This window comes from Chiroxiphia lanceolata, chromosome 19, assembly GCF_009829145.1.
Source record: "Chiroxiphia lanceolata isolate bChiLan1 chromosome 19, bChiLan1.pri, whole genome shotgun sequence".
Classification (NCBI taxonomy): Eukaryota; Metazoa; Chordata; class Aves; order Passeriformes; family Pipridae; genus Chiroxiphia; species Chiroxiphia lanceolata.
In genome coordinates this window covers 6,350,876-6,369,078 of record NC_045655.1, presented here as the reverse complement: position 1 = coordinate 6,369,078, position 18,203 = coordinate 6,350,876, and the positions used below count along the sequence as shown (strand labels likewise).

Here is an 18,203-nt window from a genome sequence, read left to right as displayed (position 1 = left end):
CTATCACACACGGTCTGCAGGCTCTATGCCCCACAGTCCCCCATCTCCAGCCCCCACCGCCCTCCACCCTTTATAACCCCCATTCCTTCTCATCCACAGTCCACTGTTCCCTGTAGCCACCCATCCCCTATAGCCCGCACCCCTGTTCCCCCCACACTCCCTCCCGGTCCCCAGCCCATCCCTACCTTCCCGGCGGGGCTCCCCGCCTCCCGCCCGCCCGGCGCAGGACCCGCAGCCCGTGCCGGGGCAGCGCTGCCAGCCGGGCCGCGGCCATTCCTCCAGCGGCGGCAGGACCGGGACAACCGACGGGGCCCGACCCGTCCCGTCCCAACGCTCGGAGCGCGGGGGCGGTGCCCGGCCCGCCCCGGCCCCGCTCCGCCCCATCCTCGGGGGCTGCGGGGGCCCGGGACCCTCCGCCGGCCGCGAGCAAGTGCCCGGTGGGATGGGGAGCAGGGAAAGCGCCCACCCGAGTGCGGGGATGGGGGCTCAGAGGGAGCCCCCGGCACACGGCTGGCAGCGCGGGATCCCGCCAGGCATCTGCCCCGTCCTCGGCCAGTCCACTGCCCAAGCCCTGCACCGCACCTCCTCCCCCGTACATTCCCACTCCATTCTTCTTCCCGGCTTGCCCCATCAGTCTGTTTCTGCCTGACCCAAACCACCCCGAGTGAGCCCCTCCACCCAAATGAGCGGAGGTGAACTTCGGTGCGAGACAACCAACATCACCTTTCTTCACCTGTATCCCTTGGTGCCCGAGCCCCAGAGACACCAACTGACCTCCAGCACTATCCACTCAAGGAGTTATCAGTTACCACCCCGCTAACAGCTTCAGGCCCTCCCTGGCTCGTGCGCCCTCCCATGGGAAGAGGAGAGACCAGCTGGGAACTGCAGAGCTGCTCCAGGGATGAGGCCCCTCACCAAGAGCAGAGGTGCGGGCAGGCACCAGGTGAAGAGCACGGTGGTGCTGCATTCTGCAGCAGCACTGATGCTGAGCAGGTGACACATCATCCTTCCCCACGTGAAACGACTGACAGCCTGTCTGGCCACGGCCTGCAGCAATGGCCAAGAGCTAATTAATCCTAATTAAAGGCCTGGAGTATAACTCTGAGCCCAAAAATGCTCTGTTTCTTTTGAATACCGCATGGGCATTAACCAAACCGTGCTGTCAGTGCTGGCCTGAGACATGGGCTGTTTCTGTAGGTGTTTTGCAGCTCTGCCTGGATGGAAGCTGGAATTAGTGTGCCTGGACACAGTGTCTGTACCATGCCGAGCATAACGGTGCTGATGAACAAGGGCATCAATATTGGCCTCAGAACCGTGAATCTCAGACACCAAAGCCATAAATGTGCTCGTAACAAAGTGAAATACCAACTGTCATCAGACCTCTGATTTTAGAAACAGGAAGGCTTTTCCCCAATGTGCATCTTGTTCGCAAGGAGTTTGTTCAGTGGCAGCAGTGACAGTGTTTTCTTTGGTAGGGAAAGGGAGATTTTTGTCCTTGAAATGTGAAAAATCGGCCGTGGCTGCAGAGGGGCCTCATAGATCTGCAGAGGGGACACAAGGATCCACAAAGGGTCTGGGAATGACCTCCATTCCCAGGCTGGCATGGCCAGCTTAGGCCCCCAGAGGGGGAAGGATTGCTAGATCAGGATTAGATTGACATCCCACTTCCCTGAGCAGTTCCTGCTCCATTCTCCTTGCTGATGTTCTTGCTGCCTTCCTCTAGCAGACAGTACAGATGTACCCTTTGTTATGGTTTGTCTTGTGGATGTTCGAAATCTTTCTAGTCTACGTGCACAGGTACCTCTTCAAGTCAGTCCCACTGCAATCAGCAGCAAGGTGAGTTTCTGGATTCCCACAGGTGATGTAAGGCTGTGTGACATTCATGGCCAGAAGTTGTCCTTTCACTGCTTCAGCACAGGACAGAGCAATTATCTTTGTCTGTGCTGATGGAGCATCTGAGGGCTCAGTGTTGTATAACCACTGGGGAAAAAAAATGTCTGGGATGCAAACACCTCACCTTTAATAAATAAAGATAAAGCTGACTTTTAGCTTGATCTTCCCATGCAACAATCATTAGCCCACAGGGTGAATCCTGGTTAAAGAAAGAATTAAATCAAGAATTATGCAGAAGTTAAGGTGACCTTGACATTTGGCTATGTTTGTTAAAAATTGTCAAAGCAAAGGCCAGTAGTCAAAGCAAAGCTGAAGTAGTACCACTTCATACACCATTGCATAAGGTATCATTCCTTTCTAATGGAGATTTAAAAATCTGCCTTCAAGTTAATCACAAATAAGCAGGTAGGTTTTGTAACCCATCTACACCCCTGCTTATTTTTGCTAAGAGCCAAAAGCTCTTGGATTTGTGCAAACCCAGATTCCAGTCCCTGCAGCACTGCACAGACAAGGACTTCTCCCAGAGATGCAGAGGGTCTTGCTCAGGTCCCCCCAAAGCCCCTTTGGTTTTGCCCTTTGGAGCAGAACTGTGTGTGGTGCCCCTCAGCCACAGACGGGAACTGCACAACACTTCATGTGAATCCTTTGTTACCTCAGGGTAATGCAGGGCTCAGCAATCACCTGCCTTCCTCAGAGATCTGGCAATGAGAGGTTTCCCCACCATTCCCTGGGGCAGGTCCTCTCTGGTCCTTCCTTGTCTCCAAACATTGTTGTGAAAAGCTGAGGGATGGGAGACGCTCTTGGATGACTAGACCTCGCCCTTCTCAGGTGTGGGCTCTTTAGTTTCTGGTCACCTTTGGAGGAACAATACCACCCTTCGAGAAACTTCTATAATCTCCTAGATGAGAGAGCCTTAAACTCGGGCAGATTTTATTGTACTTTCTATGAGGCAAATCCTTGTGTGCTGATTTGGGGTGCCTTTGCTCAGAGACCTCTGTGGTCACAGTTCCCTCTGTGCTGAGCTAATGCTGGTTTCTTGGTGTTGGAAAAGACTTACTGCCAGCTTAAAAACTAACTAATGCATCCACGGGGTAGATGTGCTGCAGTAGTGAAAACATCTTTGCAAGGTCCCGTACACCATGAATCACACAGGGATCAGGGAATTCAAGGTTAGTCCTCACTGTAATCCCATTACCGGGTAGCACTAATTTGGCTCTGCTCCAGGTTCCTTTCTCTTTCACTGACTTTCTCCACAGCAGGTCAGGACAGTGCTCTGCTCCTGTGGCAATGGAGCAAAAGCAGGAACATCCATTGAGTGTTCCCCCTCTGAAGAGACATTGTGGGTAACAGTCCAACCAAGAGAGAATTCACCCCTCGCATTAGGGAGACTGTGGAGAGATTGAAGCAGTTGTATCAGCTGCTGTAAAACAAGGTATTGATCACTGGGTTTCTGGGTTGTTACTGAGATTATTGGCTGTTAACTGGTTGGTTTTCCATGAGGTGGTGTTTGATGCGGTGATGTGACCGGATGTGAATCTCACCCACCCATGGGGTTGGGCTGGGATTTCTCCTTTCCTTTGCAGGGCCATTTCACGTGTCCAGATGCAAACTCCTGCCAACCTGGCCAGGGGCCTGGGGCCAGTGGGATGGTGGGCAGGGTGCCCCAGTGCAACTCTCAAAAGTTTTCACTATTTGTATGTTTTAGCAAACAAAGGCATTAGTGTACATTGGCTACAAGTTACCTAGTTCTTGTATTCCGTCTTGTGTTGGTTAATGATTCTCTCACTTCCCATGCTAATTAGTCCACATGCTCAGTCTTTCTTGTCTTTTGGGGTGGTGGGTCTCTTGAGTCTGTGGCTGTGAGTCAGTGGTCACAATTTCCCCCTGCCAGAATTACCTTTTACCCAGTTGGAGCCGATTCAGTGCAGTTGTTGAGTTGGCTATGTTAGTTTCTTCCTTATCTTGGGGGTTCTGCCAAATGTCCTTGTGGCCCATAAATTCTGCATTCTTCGTGCCCACTATCAGCGGCACATCCTTCTTCCCAGGCTTTGTTGACCTCCCCCTAGGTCTGAGATCACTGCCCCAAACCTTTAACGAGGCAATTCTACCGACAAAGTAGTTTGTCTTCCGAACACCTGGACATCCCTCAGAGCCTGTTATCTGCCGTCACACGGATTAAATCTCCTTTCTTGCTGATCGGGCTTGAAAGCGCACAGAGAGCAGACATCAAAGAACACCCTGACTTGAAGGAAATCGTTACCACCCCCCGCTCCCCGGGCAGCGGCGGTGCCGTGCGGGCGGTGCGGCCCCGCTCCGGGCCGGCAGCGGGCGCGCTCGGCCCCGCGGCGGGGGCTGGCGGGGCCCGCGCGGACGTGGCCGCGGAAGTGGGTGGCGGGGCCGGGCCGTGCCACGCCGGGACGGGACGGGCTGAGCTGGGCTGAGCTGAGCCGTGCCGGGCCCAACCGAGCCGTGCCGCACCCCCGTTCCCACCCGCATCCCCTGCTGGCGGCTGCCCGGCGGAGCCATGTCGCGGGGCGGCGGGAAGGGGCTGAGCCTAAAGGACAAGCTGGACGGGAACGAGCTGGACCTGAGCCTCTGCGACCTGAACGAGGTGCCGGTCCGGGAGCTGGTGAGTCCCCGGCCCGGCGGGGATGGGGGCGGGCGCGGTCCCCGGGAAGGGGAGGCGCGGGGGAGACAGATGTGTCGCGGGGGTTGTGACCTGGCCTGCGGGTATTTAAAGGGACGGGGAAGGGGGTTCCGTGTCCCGCCGGCCCGGCAGCCGCTGTTCAGTGCTTATCCCGGGACGAAAACCCCCTTTGGACCCAGAAACCGATCCGGAGATGACGCGACCTCGGAGCAGCCGCGGGGGATGGACAGACTGATGCGGGAGAAACCGCAGAGGCCGAGGCAGAACTAGTGGGTGTCAGAGGGGCTCGGGTGAACCTCCGTGTTCATTTAGCGCTTTATTTCTCTTTCAGGCTGCTCTTCCAAAAGCTACTGTCTTGGATTTGTCCTGTAACAACCTCATTTCCTTGCCGGTAAGGTGCTAGAGAGCCTTCGTGGGGATGAGTCTGCTGGGAAATATTTGGAAAAGATAACTAGTGCTTCTTCAGAGGCTCTCCAGGAGGTTTGGAACTGGTGCTTCTTCCCCCATCCTGAGGTGGTTGAATGACTCTGTTGTCAGTGATGGGTCAGTGCTGGTGGTGGTTTTGGCTGAGGCAGAAGAGAGGAAAGGGTTGCACTGAGTGAAGATTGCAGTATCTTCTTGCCAGAGCATCCCCAGGTGAATACAGACCCGTTCCATCAGCATTGGAGACTCGGGTTTGCTCCTGTCATATTGCCATACATCACCTTGTCAGTCTGTCATATGTGTCCCACCTCCATCTTCTGAGGAGAGTGGTTTTCCTCCATCACAGTCCTGTAGGTAGTTAGGAATTTGAGACTGATGCGAGGTGCAGGTTGTGTCCTCGTACTCGCCGCAGAGGTTCCTCCATAGAGGTGCTGACCAGCTTTCTCTGGGTTTGTTTGGGTTTTAGTCAGACTTCTGCAGTTTGATGCATCTGGTGAAACTGGATTTGAGTAAAAACCGGCTTCAACAGCTGCCCTTGGACTTTGGCCGCCTGGTCAATCTGCAGCACCTGGACCTTCTCAACAACCGTTTAGTCACCCTGCCAGTCAGCTTTGCACAGCTCAAGGTAAAACTGTTTGCTGGGCAGTTATGTAAAGCTTTGGGATGCAGCCCAGGGTCTTGTGATCCTGCTCAAGTTGATTTCTCTGGTAAAGCATCCATCCTGCTGACTACCCATTCCAAAATTCAGCTGGCTCTGCACCACAGCTCGGTGAAAATTCTGTCAGTCTATTGAAAACGTCTCTGCTCGTCTTCTGTACCTGTTTCATTCATCTGAAAACTGAGCGGTCCTTTGCTTCTGTTTTGGATCTCTTAAATAATTGCAAGACTGCTGTGCTCTTACAGCCTCCCCTTTGTCGTGCCTTTTTGCAGAACCTGAAGTGGTTGGATCTGAAGGACAATCCCCTGGATCCTGTCCTGGCTAAAGTGGCAGGAGACTGTCTGGATGAGAAGCAGTGTAAGCAGGCTGCTGTCAAGGTAAGGAATCTGCTTTTATTCCTTTTTTTTTTTTTTACTTTCATGGCTTTGTCAGTGGTGTTTCTTCCTCTTTTTGCTTAGCAAGCTGGGCAGCTGCTGCAGCAGTCTGAAGTTTCTTCAGGCAGTGAGGTGCAGGTTCACTGCACTGACTCCGCTGCTGCTGTGCCTGTGGAGAGCAAACGCCTGGCTGAGGGGGATTCTCCTCCACTAGTGGAGTTAAGAGAGGATTAAATGCTGGTTGCCAAGAAAGTAGAAGCATAATCAGACATAATAATCCATGCCTAGGCTTATTGTACAAAAATCTCTGGAGAAGTTCTGGCAAACTATAGGCTCACATAAATAGAAATGTTCTGTGATCCCCTGTATCAGTGAGCACCAGTTTGCCATGTTTATTTTTAATGGCAAAATCTGTTTCTTAATGGCAAAGACTCACACGGGAAGGTCCGAGCTCTTTCTCCTCAGAGTTGTGCCTGTAGGGGTAGGTCAGGGTTGGGTGTCAGCCCCAGCTGACTGTCCTCAGCCACAATCCAGCTGTTCTGTTCTGAACTGACTGTGCCACGAGCCCCCTGCACAGCCCTCAGGTTGTTTTCTTGGACCTTGAAGGTACTGCAGCACATGAAAGCGATCCAGTCCGAGCAGGATCGACAACGGCAACGGAAACTCCAAGCAGAGCGAGGTAGGCACAAAGAGCCCCCACGTGCTGTCTGCTGAGGACTGCTCTTGGTCTCTCTAACACACCCAAACACACTGGAATCCATCTAACAGATTGCCATCTAACAAGTACTTGTAGCCATCCAAATCCTGAAGATTCAGGGAGTAGAAGGGTAGAAGGGCTGGAGGGAGAAACATAGCAGGGGGTAACTATGGGATTTCTTGCCTGAATAATATTTAGATTTCTAGATGGAAAGAGGTGTAGGTTACCTATAAAAATATGAAAGAAAAGCATGGTATTTACTTTAAGGGAAGTCTAATTCTGAGGGAGCAAAATGCAAGGTTTGTAATACTAAATAAAATGATAAAAAAAGAGGATAGTTATTTAATTGGTTTCTTCATTCCAATTGGGATCAGATGGGCAGGTAATAAGGAAGATGGCAATGACAACCCTTTAGATAAAAGGGAAAAACTTCCTGTTAATCCCCAGAAATGGAGAAGAAGCGTGAAGCAGAACAGCGAGCAAAGGAGGCTCAAGAGAGGGAACTGCGGAAGCGAGAGAAGGCAGAGGAGAAGGAACGCAGAAGGCGGGAATATGACGCTCAGAAAGCTGCAAAACAGGAGATGGAGAAGAAAACTAAAAAAGAAACAGTGCAGACCCGAAGTAAGTGGTATCAATTTTGGGTGGGATTGCATCAGATTTCATCTTCATGAGACTTTGATGCTGCCAGAATTGCTTTCATGCAGCCCAGGTACTGGGAGATGGTGGGAGTGGGCAGGGGGAACCTGTAGGAGTTCTGATAGACTCTTGCTGCTGTGCCCTTTTCCCCTTTGCCTGTGCTCCCATGAACTGTGGAGCTACAAGATTCAAGAAGTTCTCCAGCTGTTCCCAGTGAGACCTTCCCTCCACTTATTTCAAGTGTACTGAACTACACGTGCAAAACCAGATCTTGTGCAACACAGAGGTGCTTTACACCCTCTCCACTGCTGCCCACGAAACTAAATCTGAAACTTTTCATGATAAACAGTTAAATCCTGCACATCTACCTATTTATCACAGCTAAGTAATGAAAATTCATTACAAAAGCCAACCGCAGCAGAGGCTGAAGCAGTTTGTTTCCGAACACAGACTGTTAAAGGTATTTGATTAATTCCTCACGTTCTGTCCTGTCCATGTTCTCATTACAGAGCCTGCCTCCAGCTCCCGTCCCCCTCAGCCCCCCCGGCACAAGCCCTCGTGGTCACGGTCGGTGCTGAGGGTCCTGCTCTTCGTGCTGTTCTGCATCCTGTGTGCTCTGGCCGCCTGCAAGCTGACAGAGCTGCAGCATCAGCCCCTGTGCGTCAGCGTGAACACCCTCTACGAGGACGTGGTGGCTGCCCTGCAGAACCACAAGACCCTGCAAAACATGCTACAGCACAACTCGCAGCAGTGATTGTCCTGGACGGGCATTTGCTTCGTCAGCATCTCCTTCCACCATCTACGCAGCCAGAATTCCTATGGAATTGTGTTCTGATGAAACTGCTTTGAACCAGTCAGCGTTGGTTTGCTGGTCCACTCCACAGAGCAGAGTTATTGTTCAGATCATCTTTGCTGTGCATGTTTTGCAGTTGGCCTGTAACTCCCATTTTTTGCGCACGTTAAACCTAAACTTGTTACCACTTCTCACCTCCAAGTGGTGTTCACCAGGATTGTGAGGTACAGGAAGCTGCCAGTCTATAGGAGTGGGAAAAACCACCCCTCACCTTGCCTGGGTAGCTGTAGCTCTGAGCTGGAGGTGGAAGGTTTTTAATACATATCCATTCCTTGCTCTCATTTCTGTTTGTGCTAAAATTGGTGATATGGCTGTATGGGAATAACACACTAAGGCCCACTCCAGGACCAATTACAGGCATGTAGGATGGCTGTGCATCCGTATGTTGGAGCGAAGAGGCTGATGTGCTATTGAAAGGAGCTGATAATTTTCAATACAACAGTTTTCACAGCAGTTTGTCTGAACTGGATGTTTGTGTTGTTAACGCGGTTTTAGTTTTAATTAGGTCCTTTAGGAACAGCCACAAATGATTTCAGAGTACACAGGGGAACGATTCCTGCCTGCTGTATCCATGGTGGCAGCACTGGGTGGCACTGTGGGAGCATTGCTGGCAGGAAAGGTATCAGCCTTGGGGCTGGGGGAAGGCCGGGAAGTTTAGTGGCTTGCACATGGAGAAGAAAACTCTCCTCTGCAAAGTCCTATTAATCATTTATAATTTCCCTAGAAAATACTTAAAATTAACTAATTTTAAATTTTCCTTATTAAAAAAAATGGAACAGAAGTTTGTCATATCCTTAAGGGCTTTGTGAGTACTAAAATGAAGTTAGGTTTCACAGAGAGTATCCGTGGTACTGACTCCACTGAGACACCCTACACTTGTCCCCAGAGTCGCTCCCTCTTCTCATACCTGGGATAATCACTGCCAAGAGCAGTGCTGTGGGGAAATCATCCGTAGCAGTTCGCACCAAGGTCACCATCGAAACCTTCACCTTTTTGTAACCTGATGGTAAGGCTGTGGTTCCCTGAGTGTCACACAGGATGGAGCGGCAGCATGAGTATCAGATAAAGGCAGGAAGGGCTGCCTCTGCCTTAGCAGGGCGTACGTGTCCAAAGCTTCCTTCAAACGACTTTAAGATTCACTTTTTGTGTGTAACTCATCCTGTTCTTTAAAAGATCCTTGCTCCCTATCCAGAAACGTTCAGGAAAATGACAAACAACATCCAAAGCAACATTTTCCTCCCTGCAGCAATTCCTGCCAGCGGCTGGGTGGGCTCAGCTGTGTCATCCAGGCAAGTGCTGCATAGGTTGGCAAATGCTGGGCTAATACAATTTACTGATTCAAGTCAGCAGTGCTGCTGGCCAGGCCAGGGCTCCTGCTTGATGCCAGGAGTGAGCATGGCAGGTGAGGTTTTTCCACTGGAGGCAGCGCAGTTCCAAAGATTAACTTCCACACATCGGATGCAGTTTAATTCTCTCAGCACTCATCTCGGTAAGTGCTGCTGTCACAAAAGCCCTCAACTGTCCTTGTGTGCACACAAGTGCTAATGGCTGCATGGACAGGCCGTGCTCCCCAATCTAATTAAAAGGAAGCTTTTTCTGCCAACTGTTTAGACCTCATAATTCCAACACATATAATCAGATTTTGAGACTCTCTCTAGATTAAGCTGTCTGGAGACTGAATCAGGGCTGTCTAAATTTATATCTCAAAATTAGTCTTACTCATTCCCATCTGCTACAGCGGAACACAGAGTCTGTTTTGTGAGGTAAAGTTCTTCCACCTCACTAGAGCAGGTGCTGGGGGGGCAGCACTGTGTTGCTTTAGCATCAGGATTTGTCCCAGAAGAGACAGAAGGTAACTCCTTGCAGTTCAGGAGAGCAGTAGGAAGCATTCCTTTCAACAGAGGACATACCTGTCTATATGCAAGACAACTCATTAAGAAGCAAAGATTATTCAAAATTATTTATTTTATAGAAAGACAAAGAATGCTGACATGCTATGAACTGTGTGCAACTCATGCTCTTGGGGAAGGTGTTCACCATCTTTCTTGTATAAACTCCAGCCATTCAGCAACTTTATCCAACTTTTCTCCTGCTATGATAAAGTCTAAATGTGCTTCAAGTCTTTAAACGAGGATCAATGACTTATCTAAGCACTTCTTCACAGAAGAAAACTAAACAGTTCAACCAGTCAAACAGTAAAACCCTTATTCCCTGGAGCTACCCAGTGAAATCCAAAAGTGAACCCTTCAACCAGACAAAGAGTAAAACCCTTATTCCCTGGAGCTAACCAGTGAAATCCAGACAGAGGTCAGGATTGTGGGAAGTCATCTGCAGATAGATGCGCCGGGACAGCTCCGGCCCGATCCGCCGGGAGGTGGCTGTCACACCCTCACCACGGTGCACTGGGATATTGGCTAGCATGTTCTCACGCTCCTGGTCTGAGGAGCATTTCCCATAGGCCTAAAAGCAACACAAAGGAACAACATTATCATCCATTGCTCAAAAAAAACAATCAAAGCCATACACCTGTGACTGCTCTACCCTTCCACAGTGTCCGCTCGGCTTTCACCTGGTCCCTCCCCCGTCCCATCCGTGAGCTTGGGGAGAAGAACCAATGCTTCTCCCTCAGTGGTCTGCTCTGGGAATCCAAAGCAGTGGATGCCAAGGAATCAGTTCCTTCACTACCTTAGTGGACTGCTCATACGGAATCGCTGTATCTAATTTAATACCAATTAAATGATTTCTTCCACCCCTTACATCACAGCTGGCCACCTGCGCACGGTGCCAGGTATTCCTGAGGCATCCTCACCTGGATCAGAAGCTGAGGAGAAGGGTAGGCAGACACAATGGCCTCAGCCATCGCAGGGCTGACCCGGTTAAATTGCTGTATCTGCCTGTTCCAAACTTTCAAGAGACCCTTTCCAGAATGATCCACCTTTACCCCTCCACACCAACGCTTCTCCAAGTAGAAAGAGAACCCCGTATCCTCTCGTTCTCGCCTAGGGAGAACAAGGAATGAGGAAGGGAATAAGACAATGAAGAAAAAACTGTCCCTGTGCCTGTAGTCACAGAGCCAGAACACTGTCCCTCACTCATGCTGTTAGAGACACCGCTGGCATCAAAAGAAATGTTGACAATTTGACCCTATTTGCTTTATATTCGTTACCAATTTCTTTTAAGACCCAGACTGATACGGAAAAAAAAGCAATCCTGACACAAGCCAACACACAGAAAAAGTGGTAAACAGAATTCACCTTCTGGCTGTCAAACACAACACTTTTACATGTAATTTTTAACATCTCGTCTCCTCTCACAGCTGACATGGAAAATCCAGCAGCCACTGTGAAAGAAATGCCAGGATTGTGTGAGACTGCACGAGATGGCTTTCTGAGCTATCACTGTGCAACACACTGCTGTCCTTCCTTAACAGAAACAGCGAAGTGGTTCGTTCTCAGGCATGTCTGTCTTGGTTAAGCACTGTAGAAGAAAAGCTGGTGCTGTAAGAGCCCAGCCCTACTTGCATTCCCTTCTCACTCCAAAAATCTGCCTGAGAACAAGAGCTTTACTTGATGTCAAGACTCCACAGTGAAACCTGAGGGTGCTGAGGCACTGGAACAAGTAGCCCAGAGAAGCTGCAGCTGCCCCATCCCTGAAAATGTTCAAGGCCAGGTTGGATGGAGCTCTGAGCAACCTGGTATAGTGGGAGGTGTCCCTGCCCATGGCAGGGAGTTAGACTAGATGATTTGTAAGGTTCCTTCCAACCCAAACCAGTCTGTGGTTCTGTGAAATCAGGGTCTGTCCTCACCTCTCCAAGGGCAGGACAGCAGCTTCAAGAACAAGTCCTGTGTTGAGGGAGCTGCATTAGCAGCTGCTGTGTGTCGCCTGCTCCTTTAAAAACCATTATACAATGTGTTGTACCTTCTGTTCCTTCCCAGTAACTGAAAGGACAGCCTCTCCAAAGGAAGGACCAAACCTCCTCTGCTTACTCACTTGAATGGTGCCTCAGCCACAGCTTTTGTGAACATAGTGGCATATTCCCCAAGCTCCTCACAGCTGTCAAAAAAGCTGACCTGGACTTGTGTGCACAGCTGCAGATCCACCAGGGCCTGTATCACCATTGAAACAACAAATGGGACAATCAGTCTTGTCACATCAAACCCTACTTTCGTCTGAAACAGAAAAGGGTTACAAAGCTCTTGCTGTAGAACAAGAACATCTGCTCTCTCCCCATTTTGGGAACAGTTAATTTACGGCACTGAAGTATTCAGGGGCAGTCTGTCTCTGCCAGGTAGTATCAGTTCAGTGTCCTCTGAGCTGCCACAGCTCCCCCATGGCACACTCTTGTTACACACAGGCCACCACAGATGGGCTTTGCCAACTGCAACCTCCCATCCAAGAAATGGTGTGACTAGGTCAAATGTTCAAACGCTTGCAGACAACAGATGATGGCTGCATATCTGTTTTAAAAGGTACTCACTTCTTCCATGTCCATTCTGGTTAACTCCAGGCCAGAATCATTAATTTTCCTTTTTCTCCCTTTTCTCTGTTCCTCTTGGTTCCCAGGCACTGCTGCCTGTTGCAGTCTCTGTTTTGACTGAACTCCGAGGGATCTAAAAAGAGTAAAAAGACCAGGGTGAGAGGCTGGATGGGCCTTTCCTTCTGTTTTTGTATAACAAACAGTGGAGCAGATCTGGGTGAGAATACCACTCATACTCCAGTCTTTGCTACTATGGCATTTTTCAAGGCCAGAGAAAAACATAGAAGTGTTTGGAGGGAAAGAAGTTTGACCTGAAATAATTTTCTACTCCAACTACTGCCAGAGCCAGAATTTTCCCAGGTAGCTTCTCCATCACGTGAGCTACATAGCTCTGCAGGGTCATCTTCTGCCCTTCTGTGCAGCTGTCAACCTTCTGCAAAGATGGGAAAAAAAGGGGTTAAACCATTCTGAGGTACACATGGAAGCACAGCAAACTATGGCTCTGGTTCTGGTTTTGCAGATGAGTTTGTTCACACTTGCTCTTCAGGGCAAGTAGGCAATACTTGACCCCGTGTACAGTTATAGCAGAAAGAAATAAAAAATAATTCCCACTTGATGGAGCAATGTTACCTCTTCAGGGATGTGTGAACATTTTTAACTAGGAAAGTTTGTCAGAACTTTACATTATATAACCCAGCGGTTTTGATCCATTAATAGCTCAAAACCCCATTTCTGTTTTACTGAAACCCTGCATTCATCCCCCACATAAGGTTTTGTCCCACACTGAAACATTCCTGCCACAGAGGGATGTCAAAACACCAGTTTTGCATCAAGGCATGTACAGGAGCACAAAAGTCATAAGCGCTCTCACTTGTTTGTAACTCTGAGCCATGGACAAAAACTCCCCCAAGCCAAGCAGAACCAGGACATTTGGTTCTTCTGTCCATTCATCTCCTCCTCCCATCTGTTCAGATATGAAAACAAACAGTCAGGCTAACAGTCTGTTCAGAATTCACTCAGACTCCCACTCAGAGTGGGGAGTTTAGGGGGTGTTTACTTGTGTTGCTAAATACAATTACGAGTGAGTCCAAATAACAGATGAAAAAAAAGGCAAAAACATCAAGATTTTAGTTGTGCACCTGAGATGACACAGTCTTTCTCCTCCAGGTGATGCTGCAGGGAACAGCCTGGTTCTCAACCACACAGGAATAATTGGCAGCCTCCAAAGCCCTAAGGATCTGCTCACCACCTTCTACCTGTAAGAGGACTGAAATCGGCACATGGGTCAGGCCTCCACAGAGAGGAGACAAAAAGCCAGCGCAAAGCAGGTGCAGGCTGTGAGGACAACTACCTGGATCCAGCACCACTGTTATGTATTTCTGGCACTCTCCCGGCCGCTGAGCTTTCAGCGTCTTGGCAAGGGCTCTCTTCCTCTCTTTCTCCTCCTCCTGCAGCCTCCTCTTCGCTTCTCGTTCCTTCCTCCTCTCCCATGCAGCCTGGCAGACTGCCTCCCTTTCCCTCTGACTATACTGTCGCTTCTTCTTGGGAGGGGGGGACGCTTCTGTACTTGCTCTGCTTACCAAGGGGCTACTGGGCTTGTCTTGGCCGACCGGCAGCGCGGGTCCCTCAGCACCGCATACGCTGTTTTCACCGCCCCAACAACCTCCTCCAGACGGCACCGGGTCTCCCCACGGCCCTTCGCTGCCCGGAGCCACCAGGTCACCGCTAGCGCAAAGCCCGCCGTCCGGCTGCCAGCAGGGCTCAGAACCCGCTCCCCCTCTCGCCGCGCCCCTGCCACGCAAAGCGGCGACCTCCTCCAACACCACCTCCTCCGCCTCCTCGCCCCCGCTGCTCACCACCACAACTTCGGGGTCGGGAGACAGGGGCCGCGGGGGGCTCAGTTTGTGGAGCTCCAGCAGGGAGGACAGGCTGGGCAGCTCCTCCTCGCTGCCGCTCTCAGAGCGCGACTCCGCCATCACAACCCTTCCCCTCAGAGAAAACCTCCCGCGGCCGCCCCTGAGGTGGGGGGGGAAAGCCCGAGCTGGGCGCTGATTGGCCCGGAGGCGCGCGCGGCTGGCGGCGATTGGCCCGAACGCGCGCGGACGCGCGCGTTCGGGCCAATCGCCGCCAGGTGCGCGCGCACACCGCCATCCCAGCGGGGGCGGGGGAAAAGGAAAGGGACAAGATGGCGGCGCTGGGGAGGCTGTGTGAGTGAGGGGGTGGTTTCGCCCTCTGAGGGGAGTGGGGAGCGGGAGGGTGAGCTCGAGAGGAGTTGGGGCCGTGCGCCCGCACACCCCCCTCACCACCACCACGGGAGGTCGCTCCGCGGGATGTCGCGTCCACCCCACCCCGGGGAGCTCCGGGGGGGATCAGGGGTTTCACGTTTCACCCTGCGAGCTGAGGCGGAGCCGCGGTGCAGTGGGCGGGTTTGTGTAAGTGAAAGTGACTGTGGTTCGCTCCGTGACAGATTGCCTGTAGTTTGTCACGTGCCGGAGGCTTTCGTTTACTTAGCTGGTCGTCTCCTGAAATTAGTGGGGTTTTGTAGGGCAATTACCCGTTTCTCGACATGGAATCATGGGCAGGTTTGGGTTGGAAGGGGCCTTAAAGATCATCTTGTTCTAGCCCCCTGCCATGGGCAGGAACACCTTCCGTTATCCCAGGTTGCTCCCAAGCCCGATCCGACCTGGCCTTGAACACTTCCAGGGATGGGGCAGCCACAGCTTCTCTGGGCAACCTGTGCCAGGCCCTCACAGGGAAGAATTTATTCCCAATATTTAACCTAACCCTTCCCTCTGTCAGTTTGAAGCCATTCTCCCTTATTCTGTCACTCCATCCGTTGTCCAAAGTCCCTCTCCAGCTCTCCTGGAACCCCTTTAGGCACTGGAAGGGGCTCTAAGGTCTCTCTGGAGCCTTCTCTTCTCCAGGCTGAACACCCCCAGCTCTGTGCTTCAGAGTCCCTTGTTGCCACTCCCAGGGCTCTGCAATCCTTCTTGAAGTCATTAATCATAAAATCACAGAACTATTAAAGTTGGAAAAGACCTCCAAGATCATAAAGTCCAGCCTTTCTACTCCTTTTGGATACTCAAACTGCTCCTGGCTGTATCGCTGATTATATGCCTATATATTGTACTGAATTGGAGTCTGCTTATTTGTAAGATTTCAGAATATAACTGTGTGAGTAAATGCCATTTAGTCAAAAGGGAAACTGAAGCAGAGATCTCAACTGGTCTACTTGCCTTTTGTCAAAGCAATGTAAGAGGAGTATAAGGAATTAAGGGACATCTGTACTGCATTTTACAAGAATGAAACAGGAATTTGTGCATGTCCTTAAACATTGTTGCTGAGAGTTTTATTCCTCCCTGGGCAGCAGCAGCAGCAGCACTTGAGATGTGTCCTCTTTGCAGGGGACTTAGGCCACGGTGGTCTAATTTATCTTGGAAGAACTTTTTTTTTCCCAAAGGGGCTTTAGTTTTAAAGCCTGTCTTAACTGATACCCTTTACATCTGACAAATGAAATTATGTGTAATATTTTTCCAGCTGATGTTGTGGTTCTTTCTCCAAACCTAGTTCTAACCACTCCCCAGACAAGCCTGGTTGCTGTCAGATGGGCTTCTAAGAAAACGGGGGGCAGCTCCAAAAACTTGGGTGGCCGCAGCCCTGGGAAACGCTACGGATTCAAAAAAGTAGAAGGTGGGTCTGAGCACCTGCTGGGTCTTATTTGCATTTCACTGGGTTCTTCACAGCTTATCCCCTGGTACTTGTCACTTGTTGAGTGTTTCAGGAGGAGGTGGGCAGGGCGTTTTCCAGGAGAAGGGAAAGGGGAGGATCAGTGAAGCCTCGTGATCAAGGGTCGCTGGTGGGAGGGTGGGGTGAGTCAGCCTCCCACCCCAGGAGCCCTGCCGGCCACCAGCCAAAATTGCCTACATAAAATGTACTTTGGTTTATCCTTTTCCTCTCTGGAGCACCCGGAGGGAGGGAACGCTGTGGGACACCTCATAACTGCACTGCACTTTCCCCCCACGCTGGGTGGAAAAACTGAGTATTTCCAATGTTTACAACGGAGAGAATTACAAGGCTTAGCAGAAGCCAAAGTGCAGATTCTTGCAGCTGAGTGCTCAGTAATTATTAGCTTTGCTGATGGAAATGATGTAAAGGTAATAAAACAAATGCCTTCAGCAACCAGAAAATGCCTTGTACCCCAGAAGCAATCTTTTCACATCTGACTTTTTGCCATGCTCTCTATCAGTTGTCCCTTATTTCCTGCTAATAGCATATTTATTAAGATGCTTTTAGCATTTAAAGTAATTTTTCCTAGGAAAACGCCCACAGAAAGCTGTGATTTGTAATTCCTGGAACAACTCGTGTTCTGCCAGGGCTTTGGGGAGCTGCTTCTCTGGAGTCTGACCCTGTCACTCTCTTGCAGGTGCCTTTGTCCATGCAGGCAACATTTTGGCTACGCAGCGGTTGATCCGCTGGCATCCCGGCGCTCAGGTAAGGCCTTTTCTCTCTCTTCTCTGGTTCTCAGAGGACAGCAGCCCACCCAGAGTCCCACACCCACTGCCTCCTCTCTTTCAGTCTCATTCTTAATGCTCATCCCTGTGTTCTAAATGTCCTGACATCGAAGTTTCATCACCTGGTATTTGTTGGTCACAGAGCCTGCTCAGAGCCACCCCCATGTCCGTGGGACTCAGGGGAGGACTGCAAGTTATGGATATCCCAGAACACTTCTGTGGCCTGACTGGGCACTTGTCCTTCAGGGTGAAATGGGTGTCTCCTCCCTCGTACTGAGCACCATTGCACACTGATTGCTTGGAAGCAAGTTCTGTGGCTTTCTTTTATTTTAAAATACAAAGCAACAGATGCTGTTGAAGCCAGGATATCAAACGAGGCAGACCAGTGATCAGATCTGCTTTAGCTGGGGGCCTTCAGCCCCTCCTTCCTAACGCTCCTCATCCTCTCCCAGGTGGGGATGGGTCGTAACAACACACTCTACGCCCTGGAGGACGGGATTGTGAGATACACCAAGGAGGTCTATGTGCCCCGGCCCCGCAAGAGCGAGAGCAGGGATGTGATCTGCCGCCTGCCCAAAGGAGCAATCCTTTATAAAACCTTTATCAGTGTCATCCCCAACACAGAGGTAGGAAGCTTCAAACTGGTCACCATGCTGTGAGCCTCCTGCGTCACACAGGCACGGATGGGAAGGACAGACCACTACAGCTGGACTGGCATCTGAGGATGAGAGTATTCTAGCTCTGGAGATACCGGTTTAGGACTTGGTTTTGCTCCTAAAGCGCAGGTGGTCAGTGTTCAGGCACTGGGATCACCTGCTGGAATTTGTAACAGTGTTTAATAAATGCAGTGGGGCAGCTGAAGCTCTTGGCTGATCACAGAATGTGTTATCATGTTCATTTAGTATCTGGACAACCTGTTCCATCGTGCCACTGGATGACTTCCCTCTACAATCACTCTTATGTCCCACTAATAATTCCCTCTGTTTTTACTCGCTTTTAGTCATTACTGTTCTATTTGTACCTTAATTCACAAT

The 18,203-nt window shown here is 50.6% G+C and overlaps 4 protein-coding genes across 6 annotated transcripts in view; 2 read left to right on the top strand and 2 right to left on the bottom strand.

Annotated features, from left to right (window-relative positions):
* ACSF2 (acyl-CoA synthetase family member 2) overlaps positions 1-838 on the bottom strand; it is a 37,195-nt gene extending 36,357 nt beyond the window's left edge. Inside the window, exon 1 of one of the 2 annotated variants that reach the window (XM_032706940.1) lies at positions 734-838. Coding sequence is in view for 1 of the 2 variants with exons in the window: in XM_032706939.1 (XP_032562830.1) it covers positions 186-274 (89 nt within the window). In the remaining variant the exon portion in view is untranslated. Of the gene's footprint in view, positions 1-185; positions 325-733 lie in introns of those variants that run through there. The other variant, XM_032706939.1, reaches the window with a different exon arrangement.
* Positions 839-4,250: 3,412 nt separating this feature from the next.
* On the top strand, positions 4,251-8,634 carry LRRC59 (leucine rich repeat containing 59). Its single transcript, XM_032706994.1, has 7 exons — positions 4,251-4,522; positions 4,872-4,931; positions 5,430-5,588; positions 5,894-5,998; positions 6,602-6,674; positions 7,140-7,313; positions 7,838-8,634. Exons 1-7 carry the CDS (start codon positions 4,418-4,420, stop codon positions 8,080-8,082), a joined length of 921 nt encoding a protein of 306 aa, XP_032562885.1. The 5' UTR covers positions 4,251-4,417; the 3' UTR covers positions 8,083-8,634.
* Positions 8,635-10,128: 1,494 nt separating this feature from the next.
* EME1 (essential meiotic structure-specific endonuclease 1) lies at positions 10,129-14,678 on the bottom strand. 2 transcript variants are annotated; one of them, XM_032707038.1, is made up of 8 exons: positions 14,010-14,678; positions 13,798-13,925; positions 13,530-13,622; positions 12,970-13,091; positions 12,659-12,791; positions 12,172-12,287; positions 10,991-11,180; positions 10,129-10,641 (listed from the first exon to the last, which is right to left on the bottom strand). In XM_032707038.1, exons 1-8 carry the CDS (start codon positions 14,632-14,634, stop codon positions 10,465-10,467), a joined length of 1,584 nt encoding a protein of 527 aa, XP_032562929.1. In that variant the 5' UTR covers positions 14,635-14,678; the 3' UTR covers positions 10,129-10,464. The 2 variants fall into 2 exon arrangements, with proteins under 2 accessions (XP_032562929.1, XP_032562930.1); XM_032707039.1 differs by lacking the exon at positions 13,530-13,622.
* Positions 14,679-14,779: 101 nt separating this feature from the next.
* Positions 14,780-18,047, top strand: MRPL27 (mitochondrial ribosomal protein L27). Its single transcript, XM_032706723.1, has 4 exons — positions 14,780-14,865; positions 16,226-16,348; positions 17,082-17,149; positions 17,622-18,047. Exons 1-4 carry the CDS (start codon positions 14,844-14,846, stop codon positions 17,826-17,828), a joined length of 420 nt encoding a protein of 139 aa, XP_032562614.1. The 5' UTR covers positions 14,780-14,843; the 3' UTR covers positions 17,829-18,047.
* The last annotated feature ends 156 nt before the right edge of the window (positions 18,048-18,203 follow it).